The 23,602-nt window shown below is 44.0% G+C and overlaps 1 protein-coding gene across 1 annotated transcript in view; it reads left to right on the top strand.

Moving 5' to 3' along the window:
* The first annotated feature begins 284 nt into the window (after positions 1 to 284).
* Positions 285 to 23,602, top strand: part of LOC147461654 (uncharacterized) — a 109,486-nt gene continuing 86,168 nt past the window's right edge. Inside the window, exons 1-6 of the mRNA XM_086509146.1 lie at positions 285 to 503; positions 586 to 640; positions 1,322 to 1,424; positions 1,504 to 2,634; positions 2,835 to 3,101; positions 3,210 to 3,434. Coding sequence (XP_086365272.1) covers positions 467 to 503; positions 586 to 640; positions 1,322 to 1,424; positions 1,504 to 2,634; positions 2,835 to 3,101; positions 3,210 to 3,434 — 1,818 coding nt within the window. The 5' untranslated portion in view covers positions 285 to 466. The remainder of the gene's footprint in view (positions 504 to 585; positions 641 to 1,321; positions 1,425 to 1,503; positions 2,635 to 2,834; positions 3,102 to 3,209; positions 3,435 to 23,602) is intronic.

Here is a 23,602-nt window from a genome sequence, read left to right on the forward strand (position 1 = left end):
TCTACACACTAAGCTAGAGGATATTCTTAAACAAGGCATCGGAAGACAAACATTGGCAGGTCTTTCAATGTGACTGAAGAAAGAGAGAGAAGGAGAGGATGAGTGAAAGAGAAGGAAACGAAGCAGATAAAATATTAAAGAGGAAAAAATGAAAAAAAAAGCAAAAGAGGAAAAAGGGTTAAAATTGACACTGAGAAATTGCAGGGATTGACCCAAAGAAAGAATCATGCAGAATTTCTTGAGGAAGGAAAAGCAAAATCACCACTCGAAAGCGTTTATTATGTAACTAGGTAGTGTTCAGTGTTTAACTGTTTCGCTGGGGGTGGTGTGTGTTAGCGGCCCCGCGCATTTTCTCTCACACAATTCTTTCTGTACCCCTTCTCGGCCTCGCGTGCTCTCTCTCTCTCTCTCTCTCTCTCTCTCTCTCTCTCGCACACGCGCACAAACATGTGCGCGCAAGAACTGGATGGAGATTGAAAGCATTCCACCCATGTGGTCTCCAGGTGCGTACTTTCCCCTAGCTCAATGCTTGGACTTCTAGTCCGCAAGCGTAAGTCCTTGCTTTTAAGTTCTCTGTGCTTCTAGGTACCTTTCAGTCAGGCAACCAACTGGAGGTGGTTCAGCCCGTGCTGTCTCAGAGGTGCTTCTATTCCTCCATGTCTGGGCACTCTCCCTTTCAAAGTTTTTCATTGAGCGGTTGAATGAGGTTTTGAATGTTGGTGCCTGGTCTGCAATCGTTACCGTGGCATCTTTTTCAACAGTACGACAATAATGTACTGCATGTCAAACAAAGATTAATCATCCGAAAGTGCACAAGCCTAACATCTAAACGTGTCTGCTCAACAGAAGTTAAAACAACACTAGCAGCAGAACTGTTAGAACTTGCACCATCATCCATACAACTCGTATCCATGTACATCATAATCTTCCAAACACCCTTTGCAATAAGGACATGTTGCACCTTGTATATCCAAAGTGGGTAGTTGTTCCCATCCAGTTTGTCCTAAGTAGACAACTTGCGAAAAACATCATTGATGTCAGCCATGGCTTGTGATTGCACGTGATGCAAAAATGGCTTTTATCTCAAGACCAATCATTAAGGGAGCATATCAGTGAAGTTTTGACTTATTGTGCTTGGGCTGTAATTGTTGTGTGGCTGCCTTTAACTGTTCATTGATAATGTTTTGTCTCTCAAACAAAGGTCATTGCCTGTCAAAAAGAATTGTCTGAGCATGGTTGCATCATGCAAGAAAGGTTGCAAGGCCTATTTTGTATTGGTGCTTTTTTCTACTGACGGTGGCTGTTTGTTTTTGTTCCTTAGGAAAAGATCCATTGATCTTGTTCAGCAAGCACAGTTTGCTGCATGCTCATATCTTGGGTTTGATCCGTATGAAGAAAAACATAAAAATGGTGTTGTCCATCAGGTTGAACTATAAATGATTTTCTTTCAAAACAAATGATTTTGTGCATTCTGTTTTGTACTTGAATTCCTTTGTCACACAGATGTCAACCGCTGATGGCTCGATCCCCTTGGAACTTCATCTGCATCACCACCACCATCATCACTGTAGGGAGAACGATGATGTTTTGAAGCGGCCCTCTCACATGTCTTCAAGCGTGGACTCTCCCCTTGGGGTCGGCAGCTTGTTGTCTATATGCGACCACATTCAGATGTTCCAAGATGCATGGCAGGGTCATACTGGCAGGGCCGATGAAAGGTCGCAGAAGTTCATGCTACATGGTTCTCTAATGAAAAGAGATTCTGGCTTTGCAGGTTTGGAAGCAGGTTTGCCTGCAAGTAACGACAAGAAAGAGAACATGATAGAGAGGAGTATTCCAATGTGTGCGGATAGATACTGGAATGGAGGAATTGCAGCAGCTCCTGCAATGGCCCAGACGGTTAATGACAATCACCATTTCAATGCAGCAGCTAGAATTTCTCATTGGGAATGCAGCGTGTTTCAAGAGGAGAAGCTAACGAAAGGACTTGGAGCAAGAATTGGACAAGCAGAGAGGAGCCGGCCTCTGGATACATCAGATTTCTTAGCAAGTTCAGCTAATTTTGGCTGGATGGCTAATTCAAAGCACTCATCTTCGGCGACAGTAACGAACACTACCAAAGTTGAACGGACTCATATGTCACATTCAGGAGATGCAAGCATGTCCTCCGTCAGTACCCAGGAATCTTTGTCAGGATCCGGTAGGAAATTTGGATCTGTGGTGACTAAAAGGAAAAAGAGCTTTAGTGATATGGACGTGGGTCACGAGCAGAGATCATTGAGCTCTTCCGATACAGCATCCAGGTCATCTGTAGACACAAAGACTGTCAGTCAATCACGGCAAACGCAACCAGTGTACATGAGTGGTAAAAAGGTCCCAGGATTGCAGCTTCCAGCAAGGAGCTTTGCAGCTGAGGAATTTTGTGATTCGCAAGGCTGTGAAACAGGCCGAACAATGACTTCGTCATGTAGTGGGACAGGGGATGGATTTCCACTCAACACTGGGCTCTCGTTGAACTGTGATGAATGCACCTGTCAACAGTCGCTCCCGACGCCAAGATCATTATCTTCGTCTCATCAAGACAAGCAAGAAATCATGGGTGTTCAGATGTCGGTTCAAGGGCTGATGAAAGACGTAAGGGTGGGCCTTGATTCACCCAGTGTTCCAAGCAAGCAGCAGTGTGATTTAAGCGAGAAAATAATAATGCCTCTCCAAGAGAGAACGTGGGTCAGCAGCTTAACAATTCATTTCTGACATTTAAGATTCGAGCCCTTCCCTCTTTCCTTGGAGCCTAACCCTGAGCTAACGGTCTTGGAGGATTGCCACTTACTCAGGTCACAGAAGACTGCAGTGGTAAATTTGGTTGGGACGACACAAGTGGGACGAGGGGTCAGCAAAGTGCAGAGAGGGGTGCTGAAAATGTTTTGTCTAGAAATGCTGGAACGAGTACACCCAAAAATGAACAAAGTGTGGCACAGAATCCGTTCATTGCTGTGAGAGACCATGCTCCGCATGAATTCAACTTTATGAGCATTAACACAAGAGCAACAAGAATGCCTAGCATAGGTTATCAACCTCACGATGGTGGCAAATCAAAAAAAGTACAGACATCCTCTGTGATTACTAAATATTTCTATATTGATGCAATATATTGAAGGATTTTTGTGGTGTTTTCATCTGCTCTAAAGGATTTGGGGAAAGTGGCACAGGATGGTGGATTCCAGATGGAGCTCTGTGACCAAGACAGACTAGAAGATAGTTCATTCACAAGGCATCAGGTTCAATGCAAAACTGATCTACTTTCCAAGAGCTCACTAAAGTCATTGGCTGCTGAACCAAGACGAGAAATCCGACCAAGCAAGTTGTGCACTCTAGAGAATGCGGGGCTTGTAAACAAGAAGCCTGACAGTGGTAAATCAGATGTCTTTCTCCAGGTTGATACTCTTAAAGAACTGAAAAAAATCAGCAATTTTTCTATATCCAAAATCATTATCAAGCTCAATATTGAGAGCCACGACATATGTATCATGTTTGTATTAACTGAACATTACACTAAACTTTGTCCTTGCTTTTGGGTGCAATGGCTTTTCTCTAGTTATTAGGAGATACATGGTCACTCTATTATGCTGTTTTTATTAAGGTTTCCTAATGAAACATGCTTGCACTGATGTTACAAAGAAATACCATATCTTGGATTTGTTCCAGTTGTATGAACTACTATGTTGCGAACAGTTTTGAGATGCGTTCATACAATGCTAATCAACACGCTGGTACAGCCCCATGATTTTTCCCACGATTCGTGATGCAAATATCACCGCGTTTCATGCTGGTATTCAGGCTCGATACAACCTAAGGTGAAAATCCCCAAGTATATTAAAGGGGAAAACCCTACGGATCAATACAAGCGATAATAATGCACGTAAAACAAGGCTAAAGAGGAAACAAAGGAGAAGGGATCCAAGCGATTGAATGCCCGCAGCAACATCCTTGAAGGCACTCCCTGACTAATCAGTGGCTGGCCCAACGAGATGCATTAGCTTCTTGGTTATTCATTGTTCCATTCTCACAATGCATAGAGAACTTGACGGAAAGATAGATCTCCCAATGTAAATACGCACGATCTGCTATAAAGAATGATAGACCTATATATGGAGATGTAGTCAAAGAGACAATGGTAGAGATGGGAGAGGGGGAGAGAGGTAGATACACTGATGGTTCCCAACATACCTATTTATCTACATGGATCTTTGCAGTGATGTGGGTAATGCTTACACACTTGATTTTCAGTGACAATCAGCAAAACATAGGTCTGATGCATTGTTTTGCACATAACTTCGTATTTGTCGCAAAAAACCTTAAAAAAACGATGCTATACAAAATTTTGCATGTCCCCCTATAATTCTCTTTGAGATTGCACATCAAAAAGTGGTCAAATGGGGGGATAGTTTTTTGTTTCGTTTTAAGGGTTTGGACAAGATAGATGTTAGGAAATAGGACGTAGCTAAATAGATAGTAGAGTAGCTTACTTAATGGAGAGAGACAAATTTTCACACACGATAGATTTTAGAGTCGAGAGAGAGGGAGAGCACACACGATATATGTGGTTCACCCAACGTGAGCTACATCCACGGGAAAGCAGCCACTCAATGGCTTTAGTACCTAAAACAAGAAGTAGGTTACAAAGGGATTATACCCTTAATAGAGCTCCCACCTTGTTTCTCTCTCACCACCTCACACCCACCTTGTTACATCAACTTCACAATGCAAAATGTGTGTAGAAAAACTTTTTGTAGGCCAAAAAAGCTGCCCTCTCATGAGAGGCAACCATGTGTAGCCGCCCTTGTGTAGACAAGTCCAAGTTGGACTCTCCAATGCGTCCATGTGTGGCCACCCTTGAGAGGACAAGTCCGTCTTGAATTTTGCCACTGGCCATTGAATTCGGCCACCGGCCACCGGCCATTGACTTCCGTCCACCGGTCATCGGCCATTGACTACCGGCTAACCGGCCATCCGATCGGCAGTTTTCCAACCACTTTCCGGCCGTCGTCTGGTCATAATTTTTCGGTGAAAAGGAATATTCCGATGTGGAAATTTCGGTTTTCCGACGAGTGTTTTTCTTCACGCACGATGGCTTCTTCTTATAACGAGGATCTTACAAATGTGCGTTTTTAATACAAAAAATTACAAGGGGTAAATCAGATTCTATACTTAACAATCTCCACTTGGAGACTGATCTCTACACCAAACCTATCTCATTGCTTTCCATCTTGGCTTCTTATCCTTGAATGCCGATTGAATATGAGCAAAAGCTCAACTTCTCCTTGTTGACCACCTTTGTTAACATGTTTGTAGGATTTTCACTTGTATGTACCTTTCCTAGCTTTAGCTGTCCCTCTTCCAAAAGAGTTCGTATGAAGTGATATCTCACCTCAATGTGTTTTGTTCTTGAATGAAAGGCTGAGTTCTTCGCAAGATGGAGAGCGCTATGGCTATCACTGTATAAGACACAATTATCTTGTTTGAATCCAAGCTCTACTAAGAATCTGACAAAATTTCTTTGCTTGCCTCTATCATTGCTACATACTCTGCTTCCGTGATAGGAAGTGAGACCACTTTTTGCAGCTTTGAAGCCCAGCTTACTGTTGTTCCTCCAATTGTGAAGACGTAGCCAGTAGTGTTGCTTCGAGTATCTTTGTCACTTGCCATATTTGCATCGGCATATCCTTGTAAGAAAATATCAGTTTCTTCAAGATACAAAGCATTTGTTGTTGTCCCTTTTAGATACCTAAGTATCCACTTCACAGCTTGCCAGTGCTCTCTACCTGGGTTATCCGTGAACCTACTCACAACTCCCACTGCATGTGCAATATCTGGCCTTGTCCAGACCATAGCATACATTAGAGAACCTATCGTTGCAGCATATGGAACTTTAGACATATAGGCTATTTCCTCTTGTGTCTTTGGACACATATCCTTAGTTAGTTTAAAGTGACTAGCCAAAGATGGAGAAACAGATTTGCATCTTGTATTGCAAACCTTTCTTGTACCTTCTTGATGTAATCCTCTTGAGATAGCTTTAGTGTCTTCTTTGTCCTATCCCTTGATCTTCATACCAAGTATCCTCCAACACCTAAATCTTTCATTGAAAAAGATTTAGATAGCTCCTCTTTTAGGTCTTTGATGTCCTGCATGGTAGCACTTGCAATCAGCATGTCATCGACATACAACATTAGGATGATGAACTTCCCATCTCCCAAATTCTTCGTGTAAACGCAGTGATCTGAGTTGCATCTTCTGAATCCGTGATCCAAAATCCGTCGCGATCGAACTTCAAGTACTACTGTCTTGATGCTTGCTTTAAACCATACAAGCTCTTCTTTAATCTGCAAACCATTTTCTCCTTACCTTTTACTTCATATACCTTTGGTTGAAGCATGTAAATTTCCTCCTCTAAGTCATTGTGAGGAAATGCCGTATTTACATCCATTTGCTCAAGATTTAAATCATGAGTATCCACAAGGCTAAAGACAAGCCTAATTGATTTCATTTTTACAACAGGAGAAAATATTTCATTGAAGTGAATACCTTTCTTTTGAGAAAAACCTTTTACCGCAAGCCTGGACTTGTACCTTCAGCTTATACACCCATTTGTTGTCACAAATGGGTGACGTGGCATGGCCTTGGACATGGGACAGTATAGTACACACACACACCCCCTGGCTGGCAGGCCCCTGAAATGCAGAGATAGGATGACGTGGCAGATTCCGGAAAATGCAGCGGTCTGGTGATGTGGCATGCCGTATGAACTTCCGTGATTTGCGCCGTAAAAAGCGGCCAGGCGTACGAAATTCCAGTTTTTTGCGTTGGTTGAATTTTACGCAAGCTGAATTGGAAGCTTTTGGACTCATTACTTTATTTTTTACAAGCTTTTTAAGCTTATTGCTCTTGGGGCTCTGCTTTTAGGCATCCCTTGTAACCTTTAAATACGTGGGCAGGGCCCTCGCAACTTAGAGCATCTGGACGTAGAGTTTGATAGTGAGAACCCTCCCACTCTCTTGTACTTTGAACACAGATTAATACAAAAAGAAATACCAAAAGGGGCGCTAGTCTTTGGGGCCTACATGTCTAGGCACGGAACTGCATCGGGCCGTGTCGAATCAATTGTGAATTGTGAACTGTTTTGAAGTGAATCTCTGCTATGTTGCGTTAGAATCTCGACCAAGTTTGTTACAGTGGTATCAGAGCGCGGCCGATTTCTCTTCTACTCGGAAATCCGATCCTTTTCTCGCGACACTTATGGATTCCAACAACGAATAGTGGGAAGAGATCACGAAGAAGATTCTCATGAAGAGTACGGCTCACCTCGGCCTACTCAGGCAAAGATTGAAGAGATGGAACGTCGACAATTGGTTGACGACGCGACAAAGATGATGATCAACCTTGCGAAGGATCCGAAATTTGCAAAATTTTGACTCAAACGTCCTTCGACGAGGTGCACGCCGAGTGGCAGAAGGCCACAGAGCCACCCCTCAAACCGGCACTGAAGAAACCTCCTACTCCGAGGATGTTTACAGAGCAAGAATTGGAAGAGGTGGTTGATACACGGATTACTCAGCTTTTTGACGCGAACAACAAAGCCAAAAAGCACGACAAAAAGCCGAAGAAAGGAACTGACTTTCCGGGTTATTTGGGTCGTCAATCTACTTTTACCTTGACAAGAAAGCAGAAGAAGCATGTGCGATTTGAAGGGGTATCCAGTTCTTCTTCTTCTTCTGACAGTTCTTCTAGCTCTTTTGACTCGAGCGAAGAAGACAGGAAAGGAAAAAAGCGAAGCAAAAAGCAAAGCTTCTGAAAGGGCAAGAAAAAGGCAAAGAAGCCTAAGTTTTGCCCAGTTTTTGGATCGATGATATTCTTGACCGACTACAGGGATCCTCTTGTTTAAGCAAGATCGATTTGAAGAGCGGATTTTATCAGATCCGAATCATGCCGGGAGATGTCTATAAGACAGCTTTTCGGACGACCTTCGATTTATTCGAATTTTTGGTGATGCCTTTTGGCCTTACCAATGCTCTAGCGACCTTTAACCGAATGATGGACACACAGAAGCAGCTACTGGAAAAGCAGATGCGGTGGGCGAACATCTTGTCACATTTTTCACTTCCAGATTGTCTTTGTGTAGGGACAAAAGAACTTGGTGGCAGATGCTTTGTCTCGGAAGCCGTTGGTTCTGGCTATTTCCACGATACATTATAGAAGCTTTGAAGATATGGTCGACAGTATGCCACAGATCCAGATTTTGCAGATATATTCAGTCGAATACAAAATGGGGAGGTAGTAGCGGGATATTCCATTCGGGATGGCTACTTGATGAAGAAAACGATGTTGTGCATTACACAGCCGTTGCGGGAAAAGGTTTTAACCGAATGTCACTGTCCACCATTTACGGGTCACCGCGGCATTGATACCACCTTGAAAGGTGTGGAGAAATACTTCCTTTGGCCGAGACTCAAGAAGGATGTGGACAATTTTGTACACAGATGCTTGGTATGCTAGAAGGTCAAGTTTGACATGCATAAAGCACAGGGATTGTTACAGCCTTTACCCATTCCCACCCGCCCCTAGGAAAGTATTGCTATGGATTTTATTTTTGATCTCTCGAAGACAGAGTGGGCACGATGGTATCTGGACTGTTATTGACAGATTTAGCAAGCAAGCTCATTTCATTCCAGTGAAGAAGACAGTCAAGTGGGATCACTTAGCGAGACTGTTCATTGCCCAGGCCCCAGATATTCAGATTACATGGCATGCCTGAGACAATTGTCTCTGACAGAGATCCCCGATTCACGAGTTTGTTTTGGAAGGCTATTTGGGAGAACATTGGCACAAGGTTGCAGTTCTCGACGCTTGTCATCTTTCCACCCGCAGACAGATGGGCAATCGGAGATTGCAAATTCAGTCGTACTGGATTTATTGAAGTCTTACATCTCGGATCAGAAGACTCAATGGAAAAAATATTTGCCCTTGGTGGAATTTGCCTACAATAACACGATCCACTCTTCGACAAGGAAGGCGCCATTTGAGATTATTGAAGGTGCTTCGAAGGTTCCACCCTTCTTAAGCACGAAAGATAAGATTTTTGAAGCCGACCAGTACACGAGGGAGCCGACCAGTACACGAGGGACTTGGACAGCTTTTGCCAAGGTTCGGGAGGCTTTAGAGAAATCTCAGGAAAGACACAAAAAGGCAGCAGATCGACATCGTCGCGATTTGAAATTAAAGGAGAACGATTGGGTGCTCTTACGTTTTGAGAAGGCACGCATGAGAAAGAAAAGGGAAAGGAGCGGCTTTTTCCAAAGCTTAGCATGAGATACTATGGACCTTTCCAGATAAAAGAAAAGATAAATGATGTCTCCTTTAGACCGAAGCTAGCGGACACTTGGAGGATTCACAATGCTTTTCATGTGAGTTTCTGAAGCGGTGATGTGCCCGATGATGGCGAGCTAGATGAGCAACCCGAAGTGGAGGAAAACGAGGAGATACTCGTTCCAGAACAGATATTGGCACATAAAGATAGAAAGATAGAAGGTAAAGCGATAAGGCGGTTCTTGGTTAAATTCAAGAACTATCCCGCATTGGATGCTAAGTGGATGGAGGAGGAGGACTTGGCAGATACTCCTCAGATTGTGAATCTTTACCTTGAGAGCATAGTCTACTCCGATAAAACCCCGATTTCAGCATGGGTGGAATTTGGTGTAGCGGGCTTGAACAAGGGGGAGTCACTCCGCTCCTTTGTCAACAGATTGCCCCGATTTTGGATAATAGAGTCACTGATGTCCCTATTGGGTTTCAGGGATACTGTGGGCTGACAATATTCTACTGTAATGACTTTAAGCTTTGGAATTCCTAATAATATGGTACTGATTTGTACTTGACTTGTTTAAATGCAGGAAGTGATAGACGAAATGACTGCAGCATTTCGGTCTGATAAATCTCTGTAGACATGATTGCAATAAGGATTAGTCAATCGGACATTTGTGAGGTCCCGATTGGATCTAGATGCGATTGCTAAATACGTTGCCGATTAATCATGGTCTGAGATTGGAATGATTGTCGAATGTGATTTGTCATGTGATGTCCGGTGATGTCAAGTGATGTTCTGTGATCTGATTGTCGATTGGTATATGTGCTAGATGTCTTGTTCCTAGTGCGTCGGTACTAACAATCAGTGTCTGCTAAGACAGTTTATGGCCTCTGTCTGTTTTGCAAGCGTAATCGAGGGCGATTACAATGCTTTGAAGAGGGGGGTATGACACAAATGGGTGACGTGGCATGGCCTTGGACATGGGGCAGCAGAGTACACACACACACACCCCCCGGTTGGAAGGCTCGTGAAATGCGGAGACAGGTTGACGTGGCAAATTTCGAAAATGCGGTGGGCTGGTGACGTGGCATGCCGTACGGACTTCCGTGATTTGCGTCGTAAAAAGCGGCCAAGCTGTATGGAATTCCATCTTTTTGCGTTTGTTGAATTTTACGCAAGTTGAGTTGGAAGCTTTTGGACGCATTGCTTTATTTTTACAAGCTTTGTAAGCTTACTGCTTTTGGGGCTCTACTTTTGGGCATCCCTTGTAACCTTTAAATACGTGGGCAGGGTCCTCACAGCTCAGAACATTTGGACGCAGAGTCTGAGAGAGAACCTTCCCACTCTCTTGCGCTGTGAACACAGATTAATACAAAAAGAAATACCAAAAGGGGCGCCAATCTTTGGAGGCCAATATCTCTAGGCACGGAACTCGGTCGGGTGGTGTCGAATCAATTGTGAATTGTGAACTGTTTTGAAGTGAATCTCTGCTGTGTCGCGGTAGAATCTTGACTTGGAGTGTCCAAGTTTGTTACATTTGTTTTGCAATGCCCGCTTACCTTCAGGCAACTCAACGAACTCCCATCTTGTGACACCACGTGCAAATAGAAAAGAACAGACTGAACAACTTTAAGCACTTCAAATAACAACTGAACTGAAAAAGATACACGACACGAGACGGGGAGTGGGGAAGTTCTACCCAAAGAGAGCACTGGCCCCAAATGCTGGCGCCCCTTTCGGTATTTCTTTATTATTGCTGAATCGCAAAGTACAACATCCATGGAGCACCTCCTCTGCAATCTGCGCGCTGAAGAGTGCCAGAGAGGGCTCCCAAGGCTCATATTTAAAGGCCCAAAGCCTAAAAGCATATGAAAAGCTAACCCCAAAAAACACTTCCCTAAAATTTCGGGATTTTCCTAAAAATCCGCCGTGAATTGCTGGACGTTCGTACAGGTGCCACGTCATCATATTTTACCGGGCAAAGTCTTCTGAGTATGTTCTGCTTTATTTATAATGCATTTATGCCACTTGGGCCCCATCGGATAGGGTCCCGTAAGTTGGTGGGAACTCTTCTTTAAAAAATAGGCCACTCGTCAAGACTTTGTAAGTGTGTGAAACAACTTCTTCTGTTGCTTCTTCTTAAGGTTTTCGCCCCTTGGCCGGGATCCGAAGGTTGGCTCCGTTCTTCAGTGGCTTGACATGTCAACAGTTTGTGGCATCCCCCCTTATTGAAAGAAAGTAATCGTCCGCGATTACAATATATCTGCAAAACAACTCAAGTTAGCTCAAAAGTTTTCGAGGGTCATTCCGAGGGACAATCAGTTTGCTCTTTTTTTTTGTTAAAGAGTTGGCTTCTCCTTTCGTCTAGATCGGAACTTTTGATATTCCGGCGTAGAAAAATTAGCCATCACACCTAGATCGCACTGATCTTCCACGGGTGTCTTGATGCACTAAAATTACTTACCCAGGCAATCTCATCCAATTAGGAATATTTAGTGGTGGGTACATCACAATGCAAATGCTCACATATGCATTTTACAAGACATAAAAACATAAAGCCGCCGATGAACACTCCCCCCGTAAATAACCATCCAAGTCCGGGCCATGAGCTGTTCAACGACTCCCTCATCACTCCTCCCGTAAATAACCTGAAAAGGTACGGGCCATGAGATATAGAGGCCTTTTACAACCAAACGCCCCCTAGACCGCAACCTGCGTCGTTTGGAGGTGCTGAGAGTAACCACTGCTCAGACTTCTTAATACCCCTCCGGGTAAGTAATCACAAGGGTCCAGGCCATGAGTGACAACAACAATATTCCCCTGTAAATAACCACAAGGGTTCGGGCCATGAGTAACAACAACAATACTCCCCTCGTACATAACCACAAGGGTCCGGTCCATGAGTAAAAACAACACTTTTCAATCATTCAATACTCCCCCCGCAAATAACCACAAGGGTCTGGGCCATGAGTATGAATAAGCATTCTCAAACATCATTTCTCACTACTCCACCCGGGAGTAAAATCACCAATCATTGAAACCAGTATTAAAACCAGAGTCAAATAATTCAAATCGGTACCAAGACAGGCTCAAAACAGATAGCATCCATTTCAAACAAATTCCAAATAGGATCACCAAACAAGTTCTCAAACAGAACTCAAACTTAAAAAGCAATCTCGACATCAGCCGAGCTCGAAAAGTCGACTGACTTTCCATCCTGAAGCCTGCACCAAAAAAATTGGGGTCAGGTTCCTTCCATAAGGGCGTAGCTGACCGCACCATGGTCCATAAGCTCTTGAACAGATAATGTTCCTGCTGCGGTGATGGTAGTCCCAAGAAATAGCAGTCACACCGGACCTCTGAGGTTATCAACAAGAGACACTTGTTGAGAGATGTGTAGAAATTTCAAGTTATAATTTGCTAGGGTTTCCATGGCAAGCATTTCAGTATAACTCACTCTGCCAGAAGTTGTACTCCGAAGGAAGATGTCAGAAACCATACAACTTCGAGTAAAAATTTTCTTGAAAGCTTGCCAAGTCCTTGGAGTGTACGGCTTGGTAGCGATAGACATCAACATCTGCATGGCACTGCTTTTGAGAAAAATAGTGACTCAAAACAAATCTTGGATCCTTCTCTTGCAAGTGATCTTTTTGGCTTATGCCCTGTATGTCACAAACTGCTGACGTGTCAAGCCTTGGAGAATGGAGCCAACTTGCAGATCCCGGCCAAGGGGCTTAAACCCTAAGTGAAGAGACAGAAGCAGCAGAAGATGAAGCAGGACCATACGTAGCCGACTGATGACGTCGCAATTGTACGGAAACCTGAAAATTACGTTGACATGATGACGTGGCAGACTGTACGGATTTCCATGCTTTGCGTTGACTGTTGATGTGGCAGTTGTACGGAATTCCGTGATTTACGCTGATAGCTTTTTGGCATTGCTTTTGGACCCGATGCTTTTGAGTTTGAAGGCTTTTCACTGAAACTGCTTTTTAGGCCAAGGGCCTTTAAATATGAGGCTAGGGCTCATTCTCTGGCATGCTTCCTGGAGAAGGTGCAGAGTCTGGAGTACCGGCTTGTACTGTGTTGATGCAATATAAAGAAATATCGAAAGGGGCGCCAAGGTTTGGGGCCAATACTCTCTGGGGTGAAATTCCGCCACTTCGTGTCGCGTGTCGTCTCTCTCTCTCTCTCTCTCTCTCTCTCAGTTCAGTTGTTATTGAAGTGCTAAAAGTCTGTTCAGTCTGTTCTTTTCTATTGGCACGTGGTGCCTGTCCTGTGACAGTGGTATCAGAGCATCAGGAGTGTGCTTTTTTGAAAGCATACCGGTCCTACAAAAGAGCAGACAGAGCTATTGGAAATTTACTTGAAGTATCTACGGGTCCCGACCCCGGACTTATTAGCCACTCCCACCCTTACTTCATTGCACATCGGACGCGCTCCCGTCTTCATCGCTCTGTCTTACAGGGCATAAGCCATAAGGAATCCAAGACATGATGGATTTAGCAGAATATTTTCAGTTTTTGCTTGACAAGCTTCACGACATTCTTTCGTGGCATCCTCAACAGAATCTTTCAATGCTGCTAGTTTTCAACAATTTTTAAACCACATGTTACCCCCTCTAATGCCCTAGGTGGTACCTCCTCCTCCAACATCAGAAAGTACAAGAGCTTCCAACCGGCAACCTTCTTAGCCGTCTGTTCCGATCGGGGGAGTTTTTAGGAATATGATGTAGCCGGAGTTTTCAGGAATATGGTGCAGCCATCTGACCCTAATCCAGTGCAACCGCCTTTGCCACCGCCATTGCCCCACCTCCACCACCACCATCGCCACCTCCACCTGGCTACAATGGTCGGAGCTCATATGGATACCCTTATTATCCATACCTGGGATATGCGCCTAACCAATCCAAAAATTTCAAAGATGGGAGGCGCGACAATCAATTTTTTCACTTTTTTCGGGGTGAAAGATCGCAAGAAAGCATTGCAGTTCCTACAACAATTTGACGACATCTATGCTTTGGAGAACCATACAGAAGAATGCAAGATTTCTCGAGCAGCGGGGTGTCTTGAAGATAATACTATGCAATGGTGGAGTTCAATCGCGACACAACCGCATGCTCCAAGGACCTAGCAAGCTTTCAAGACAGTTTTTGCACGTAGTTACATGACTTCGATATTTGAAGTCCGGATTTTGGCAGAGTGCGGCAACTTGAAAATGCTTGCCATCGAAATCGTGGACGACTATAACCAAAGGTTTCTCGACGTGTTCCTTCCGATGTCCTTCTTTAAGTTCATTTCCTTTGAGGATCGGTGCGCGCGCCACACCATTGGACTACCATCACCAATGCAGGAATATTGTCTCTCCAAGCAAGTCTCTACCATGCAAGAGCTTATGGACCATGCCGCGGTCGGCTACAAGCTCATGAAGGGAAAGTTGGAGTTTACCACAGAAGAACCTCCGGCCACTAACCAGAACTCTCGACAACAGCGAACAAATTATCGGGAATCCCGTGAAAACCAACCTCAACGGCCTCGTCTGACACACCGTCAACGAGACGCTTTGTTACAAGAAGGCCGATGCTTCGAATGTTTCCAAACAGGGCATACGTTCAATACATGTCTTGAGCGAGCCTTGACATCCTCAGTGCAACCTTCTGCTATCACGTCATACAGATCCTCGGGGCCACCTCCGGCTAAGAGGGGTAGACCTGCTATTGGACTAGTACCCGGTATTTATGGTATACACCTCGAGAGTTTTAATGAATTATGCAGAGCTTATGGAAAAGTCAACGGCTTGAAAGCCTTATTTTCTTTGACCTCGGAGCTATGGAGAACTTCATCCATCTAGCATTCTTGAAGTAGATGCACTTTGATTATGATACAAAGGGTGGAGAAATTGAAGTTGAGCTAGCCACAGGGCAAACTCAGATCCCCGGGGCCACCTCCGGCCAAAGGGCTAGACCTGCTATTGGACTAGTACCCGATATTTATGGTATACACCTCGAGAGTTTTAATGAATTATGCAGAGCTTATGGAAAAGTCAACGGCTTGAAAGCCCTTATTTTCTTTGACCCCGGAGCTATGGAGAACTTCATCCATCCAGAATTTTGAAGCAGATGCACTTTGATTATGATGCAGAGGGTGGAGAAATTGAATCTGAGCTAGCCACGGGGCAAACTCAGAAAGTGGTACCGCTCATTGGTGCTCTTCAAGTGACTATACAAGATTATCATGGAAAAGCCGATTTCCACATTATGAGGTTGGGCAATTGCGATGTTCTCTTGGGCATGCCCTTGCACGACAAGAATGATGCAACTCTCTAGGTTTGGAACCGAACCATCACCGTGATGCAGAAGGGCAAGCCAGTTGTCCTCGAAGTTCGCTTGTGCGAACAAGGCTCTGAATGACCTCTCTAGTTGTTTTCTAGTTAGATACTTTTGAACATTGTTTGACAAAGTATTGTTTGAAGTTTGTTAAAAATGGATGCTTTCTGTTTTAAACCTGTCTTGGTGCCGATTTGAATTGTTTTAATATTGGTTTCAATTATTGGTGATTTTACTCCCAGGTGGAGAATTGAGAAATACTGTTTTGGTATTATTTGAACCTCGAAATGGCGCAGGCCAATGCGTGGGGAGCTTTTCGTTGTATGTTTGAAAACCTCGGAACGACGCAGGCTGATGCCTGGGGAGCGTTTAATTGTATGTTTGAAAACCTCGGAACGACCCATGCCGATGTCTGGGGAGCGTTCCGTTGTATGCTAGAAAACCTCTGAACGACGCAAGCCGATGCATGGGGAGCGTTTGGTTGTATGCTTGAACCTCCAAGTGACGGCGGTCTGGGGAGCGTTTGGTTGTACAGTCCTCTAAGCTCATGGCCCGGACCTTTTTAGGTTATTTCGGGGGGAATGACGAGGTAGTCATTGAGTAGCTTCAAACTGCAGACCGTTTGTCTCGGGGGAGTGCTCAACAACGCTGTTTGTTGTGTCTTGTAACATGCATATGTGAGCATTTGTGTTGTGCCAACTACTGAATATTCCTAATTGGATGAGATTGCCTGGGTATGTAATTTTAGTGCATCAAGACACCCGTGGAAGATCAGTGCGGTTTGGGTGTGATGGCTAATTTTACTACGCCGGAATATCAAGAGTTCCGATCTAGACGAAAGGAGAAGCCAACTCCTTCATCAAAGAGTAGACAGGAGAAGCCAACTCCTTAACAAAAAGAGCAACTGATTGTCCCTCGAAATTTTTTGAGCTAACTTGAGTTGTTTTTCAGATATGCTGTAATCGCGGACGATTACTTTCTTTCAAGAAGGGGGGATGTCACAAACTGCTGACGTGTCAAGCCTTGAAGAATGGAGCCAACTTGCAGATCCCGGCCAAGGGGCCTAAACCCTAAGTGAAGAGACAAAAGCAGTAGAAGATGAAGCAGGACCATACGCAACTGACTGATGACGTGATAGCTGTACGGAAACCCAAAAATTGCGTTGACATGATGACGTGGCAGATTGTATGGATTCCATGTTTTGCGTTGACTGTTCACGTGTCAGTTGTACGGAATTCCGTGATTTATGTTGGTAGCTTTTTGGCATTGCTTTTGGACCAGATGCTTTTGAGTTTGAAGGCTTTTCACTGAAATTGCTTTTCAAGCCAAGTGCCCTTTAAATATGAGGCTAGGGCTCATTCTCTGGCATGCTTCCTGGAGAAGGTGCAGAGTCTGGAGTACCGGCTTGTACTGTGTTGATGCAGTATAAAGAAATACCGAAAGGTGTACCAAGGTTTGGGCCCAATACTCTGGGGTGGAATTCCGTCTCTCTCTCTCTCTCTCTCTCTCTCTCTCTCAGTTCAGTTGTTATTGAAGTGCTAGAAGTCTGTTCTTTTCTATTGGCACGTGGTGCTCGTCTTGTGACACTGTAGGACATGAGCGATGAAGATTGGAGTGCGTCCGATGTGCGATGAAGTAAGGGTGGGAGTGCCTAATAAGTCCGGGGTCGGGACCCAAAGATACTTTAAATAAAATTCCAGTAGTCTCTGCTCTGTCTGCTCATTTGTAGGACCGGTATGCTTTCAAAAAAGCACACATCTGATGCTCTGATACCACTGTCACAAGATGGGCACTATGTGCAAATAGAAAAGAAAAGATCAAACAACTTTAAGCACTTTAAATAACATCTGAACTGAAAAATGCTCGACACGAGACGGGGAGTGGCGAATTTCCACCCCAAGAGAGCACTGGCCCCAAAATGCTGTCGTCCCTTTCGGTATTTCTTTATTATTGCTGAATCGCAAAGTACAACAGCCGGGGAGCATCTCCTCTGCAATCTATGCGCTGAAGAGTGCGAGAGAGGGTCCCCAAGGCTCATATTAAAGGCCCAAAGACTAAAAATATCGAATATGAAAAGCTAACCCCAAAAAAACACTTTCCTAAAATTTCGGGATTTCTCTAAAAATCCGTCGAATTGTGGGACGTCCGTACAGGTGCCACGTCATCATATTTTGTTGTGCAAAGTCGTTTAAGTTTTGAGTGTGTTCTGCTTCATTTTTAATGCCTTTATGTCACTTGGGCCCCATCGGACGGGGTCCTGTAAGTTGATGGGAATACTTTTTAAAAAAATAGGCCACTCGTCAAGGCTTTGTAAGTCTGTAAAACTTCTTCTTCTGCTGCTGCTTCTTAGGGTTTTCTCCCCTTGGCCGGGATCTGAACGTTGGCTCTGTTCTTCAGTGACATGACACGTCGACAGTTTGTGACAGCTGTGATGTAATGAGTCGATCTCCACTTGCATGCTCTTCATCCATTCTTCTTTGGATTCGTGATGCATAGCTTCTTCGTATGATTCTGGCTCTCCATAATCTGAGATCAAGAGATGGTTGAAGGAAGGAACGAACCTTTCTGGAGGTCTACTTGCTCTTGTAAATCTTGGGAGAATAGGTTGAGGCTCTTCATTTGGTTGACATTGTTGCACATTGTCACGGTTTGCACTCCTTGAGTCTTCACCGTCCTCAAGCTCCATGTATTCATCACCCGTTTCTTTTGTTTGTTTTCTTTCCAAGTAATCTTTGTACATATTTTGTTTGTTGAAAATTACATCTCTACTTTTAAAAGATTTTACCATCTTCAGGATTCCATAGGCGATACCCAAAGTCACTTTCTCTATAGGCTTCTGTCTATGTGCATGAAAGCCTTGCATCCAAACACTTCGAGAAATGAATAATTTACCGGTTTACCTGTCCACGTCTCCTCTGGAACTTCCCTATCCAATGCCGTTGAGGGTGACCGGTTGATTAAGTACACAGACGCACTTACTGCTTTTCCCCAAAGCTCAAGCGGTAAGCGTGCATGTAGCCGCATGCTTTGTGCTCGCTCTATGATTGTTCTGTTCATCCTTTCCGAAATTCCATTTTGTTGAGGTATCCTTGGGGTTGTTTTGTGCCTCCGAATGGCATTGCTGGCACAAAAGTTTTCAAAAGCTTGGCTGCAATATTCGCCTCCATTATCGAATCTGAGGCATTTAACCTTGGTACCTATTTCATTTTCCACAAAGGCTTTCCACCTTTGAAATATGGAAAAAACATCGGAATTATTTTTCATTGCATAAATCCATGTTTTCCTAGTTGCATCGTCTATGAATGTTACATAGTACAACGAGCCACCAAGGATGGTGTACTTGCAGGACCCCAAACATCATAATGAACCGATTCAAGTTAAAAAAATAAAGTAAAAAATTAATTTTCTGCTTTTTGAAATTTTACCTCTTTTGTTTTCCATAAACACAATCTTCACAAAACTCTAACTCCACTTCTTTCAAACCTGGTAGAAGCTTCTTCGATTGAAGGATTTGCATTCCTTTGGCACTCATATGCCCAAGCCGGTAGTGCCACACCGCATTGTCGATTTCTATAGCTATTGCACAAGTTGAAGATTGCGTGCTGACAGTACACAAGTAAAGTGTACCAACCTTTTCTCCTTTGGCAACCACCAAAGATCCATCTTCCACCGTTCGTTTCCGAATGTAATGTTGTGACCTTCATCGTCAAATTGTACTATAGAGATCAATTTTTTGCAAAGAGAAGGAACATGCCTAACATCTTTAAGCTTCCATTCATTTTCGTTAGCAATTTTGACACAAACTGTACTTGTGTCGACAATTTCACAAGCTTCATCATCTCCCAAGTATACATACCCAAAATTACCTTTGGTGTAATCTTGGAAATGTTGCTTGTGCAGTGTCGCATGGAATGAAGCCCCGGAATCTACTATCCAGGAATTAGACATATTGTCTAATGAGAGAATTAGAGCATCTTGCTCTACTTTACCTGCCACATTGGCCTCCGATGTTGGCTTGTTGTCTTGAGACTCCGACTCCTTCTTCTTCTTGGACCAGCAATCCTTCTTGACATGGCCCTTCTCGCCGCAGCTCCAACATTCGAGAACTGACTTTGTGCGTGATTTGCTCCGCCTTGAGCGATCATGACCTTTTTGGTTTTTGAATCTCTCCTTACTACTTAGGTCTTCCTCTTGTTTCCACTGAGAGTGTAACACTTAATGATTCACTCGTGCTTCTCCTTCGCATTTTCTCGCTTAGGAGAACACCCACAACATCATCAAACTTAAGAGTATTTGTGCCAGAGATAGAGTTACTTACAGCCATCACAAGGCTGTCCCAACTATCCGGTAGAGACGATAGTATAAGGAAAGCTCGCACTTCGTCATCGAAATTGATTTTCACCAATCGAAGTTGACTTATATTGGTGTTAAAGTCAGGTGTTTTGCAATTGAACCATTCTCTGCCATCTTTAGATTGAACAAGCGCTTCATGAGAAATACCTTATTGGATGCCGATGGTTTCTCGTAGAGACCGTCAAGTGACTTCATCAAGTCCTCCGTGGTCTTCATCTCCGAAACGTTGAAGGTCATCGTTGACGCAAAGCTTAGCCAGATTATTCCTAATGCCTTTCGGTCAAGGACAATCCATGCTTCATCTGCCATTGGTGCGGGCTTCTATGCAAGACCGCGTAGTGGCAAATAAAGGCCCTTCTGGTAGAGATAGTCTTCAATCTGCATCTTCCAATGTTGGTAGTTCTTGCCGTTGAACTTCTCGATCTTGAGCTTCCCTTCCTCCGCTATTACTCCCACTCAATGTAAGGAATCCTTTCCTTGAGATACTTCAGCTACGAGCAAACCTTGCTCTGATACTAGTTGTTAGGAAATAGGAAGTAGCTAAATAGATAGTAGAGTAGCTTACTTAATGGAGAGAGACACATTTTCACACGCGAGAGATTATAGAGTAGAGAGAGAGAGAGAGCACACACAATATACGTGGTTCATCCAATGTGGGCTACATCCAGGGGAAAGCAGCCACTCAATGGCTTTAGTACTTCAAACAAGAAGTAGGTCACAAAGGGATTATACCCTTAAAATAGAGCTCCCGCCTTGCTTCACTCTCACCACCTCACACCCACCTTGTTGTTACATCAACTTCACAATGCAAAATGTGTGTAGAACAGGTCTCCTTTTATAGGCCAAAAGAGTTGCCCTCTCTCATGAGAGGCAACCGTGTGTAGCCGCCCTTGTGTAAACACGTCCAAGTTGGACTCTCCAATGCGTCCATGTGTGGCCGCCCTTGAGAAGACAAGTCCGTCTTGAATTCGACCACCGGCCACCGGCCATTGACTACCAACCAATTGATCGACCGTTTTCCGACCACTTTCCAGCCGCCATCCGGCCATAATTTTCCGGCGAAAAGGAACATTGCAGCAAAGTCGAGACTAGCCGTGGAAATTTCGGTTTTCCGGCGAGTGTTTTTTTCTTCACGCACGATTGCTTCTCCTCATAATAGGGATCTTACAAATGTGCGTTTTTAATACAAAAAATTACAAAGGGTAAATCAGGCTCCATACTTAACAATAGAGGGAGGTGTCATGGCTGTATGCTGGCCATTGGATCTTTTGGAAGAGAGATGTGAAGTTCCCAAGTGACAGGTTTGGCGCTAGAGCTTTTCGGCATTGGTTACTGAAAGCATTGACTTTTGAGCTTTTTGGGGCTTCAAAATTTGTGAGCTTTTGGGAGCCATGTATGATTGAGGCTTTGTGCCTTTGAATACGAGCCTAGGGGTTTTACTCATGCAGTTGCAGAGTTGGCTCTTTTCGGCAGTTGTAGAGTCAATCTGAGAGCTAATAAAAAAATCAACCCAAGGTTTTTTGCTTAGTTCAGCCAGCATTTTCAGCAGCAGGTCATCAACTTTTGCATGAAAATGCAAAATCAGCCCTAGTGCTGTCAGTTTTTGTAGATCAGCCCTAGTATTTTCAGCTTCTGTCACAAAGACGGGCACCACGGTCCAATAGAAAAGAACAGACTGAACAGACTTCTAGTACTTCAATAACAACTGAACTGAAAGAGAGAGACGACACGAGACACGGAGCGGCAGAATTCCACCCCAGAGAGTATTGGCCCCAATCCTTCGTGTCCCTTTCGGTATTTCTTTATATCGCATCAACACAGTACAAGACGGTACTCCAGACTCTGCACCTTCGCCAGGAAGCATGCTAGAGAATGAGCCCTAACCTCATATTTAATGGCCCTTGGCCTAAAAAGCAATTACAGTGAAAAGCCTTCAAAACTCAAAAGCTCCTGGTCCAAAAAGCAATGCCAAAAGCTGCCAGCTTTTCGTAAATCGCATTGGTGTCCGTACAACAGGCCACTTGTTAGCCTGCCACGTCAGCAAATCAGGGTTACGGTTAGGGTTTTTGATTTTAGGGTTAGGGTTTTGGGCAAAATTAGGGTTTCTGATTTTAGGGTTAGGGTTTTAGTAGAATTAGGGTTTCTGGCAGAATTATGATTTCTGATTTTAGGGTTAGGGTTTCAGCAGAATTAGGGTTTCTGATTTTAGGGTTAGGGTTTCACCAGAATTCGGGTTTCGACACGTCAACAATTTGTTAATGTCTCCTTCTTGAAAGAGAGTAATCGTCTGCCGATTACAGCATATTTGCAAAACAACTCAAGTTAGGTCAAAAATTTCCGAGGGTCATTCCGAGGGATAATCAATTTGCTCTTTTTATTAAGGAGTTAGCTTCTCCTTTCTGCTCATTTGATCAAGGAGTTAGCTTCTCCTTTCGGCTGTTTTGATCAAGGAGTTAGCTTTTCCTTTCGTCCAGATCGGAACTCTTGATATTCCCGCGTAGTAAAATTAGCAATCACACCCAGACCGTATTGATCTTCCACGGGTGCCTTGATGCACTAAAATTACATACCCAGGCAATCTCATCTAATTAGGAATATTCAGTGGTTGGCACATCACAATGCAACACAAATACTTACATATGCATGTTACAAGACATAGAAACATAAAGTCGTCAATGAACACTCCTCCTGCATAACCTAACAAGGTCCGGGCTGGGAGATATTCAACGACTCCCTCATCACTCCTCCCGCATAGCCTAAAAAGGTCCGGGCCGGGAGATATAGAGGCCTTTTACAACCAAACGTCCCCCAAACCGCAGCCTACGTCGTTTGGAGGTGCTGAGAGTAACCACTGCTGAGGCTTCTTAATACTCCTCCCGCATAACCATCCAGGTTCGGGTTTGAGGGCGAAGATCTCTCAAATAAAATTCCATCAATAGCTCTGTCTGCGTTTTTGTAGGACCGGTATGCTTTCAGAAAAGCACACGCCTAATGCTCTGATACCACTATCACAAAGATGGGTACCACGTGCCAATAGAAAAGAACAGACCGAACAGACTTTTAGCACTTCAATAACAATTGAACTGAAAGAGAGAGACGATACGAGACACGAAGCGGCGGAATTCCACCCCAGAGAGTATTGGCCCCAATCCTTGGCGCCCCTTTCGGTATTTCTTTATATTGTATCAACACAATACAAGACGGTACTCCAGACTCTGCACCTTCGCCAGGAAGCATGTCAGAGAATGAGCCTTAACCTCTCATATTTAAAGGCCCTTGGCCTAAAAAGCAATTACAGTGAAAAGCCTTCAAAACTCAAAAGCTCCTGGTTCAAAAAGCAATGCCAAAAGCTGCCAGCTTTTCGTAAAGCTTTTCGTAAATCGTGCTGGTGTTTGTACAGCAGGCCACGTGTTAGCCCGCCATGTCAGGAAATCAGGGTTAGGGTTTTCTGATTTTAGGGTTAGGATTTTGGACAGAATTAGGGTTTTTGATTTTAGAGTCAGGATTTCAGCAAAATTAGGGTTTCGGGCAGAATTAGGGTTTCTGATTTTAGGGTTAGGGTT

This window comes from Adiantum capillus-veneris, chromosome 3 (genome assembly GCF_014529385.1).
Source record: "Adiantum capillus-veneris isolate H3 chromosome 3, ASM1452938v2, whole genome shotgun sequence".
Classification (NCBI taxonomy): domain Eukaryota; kingdom Viridiplantae; phylum Streptophyta; class Polypodiopsida; order Polypodiales; family Pteridaceae; genus Adiantum; species Adiantum capillus-veneris.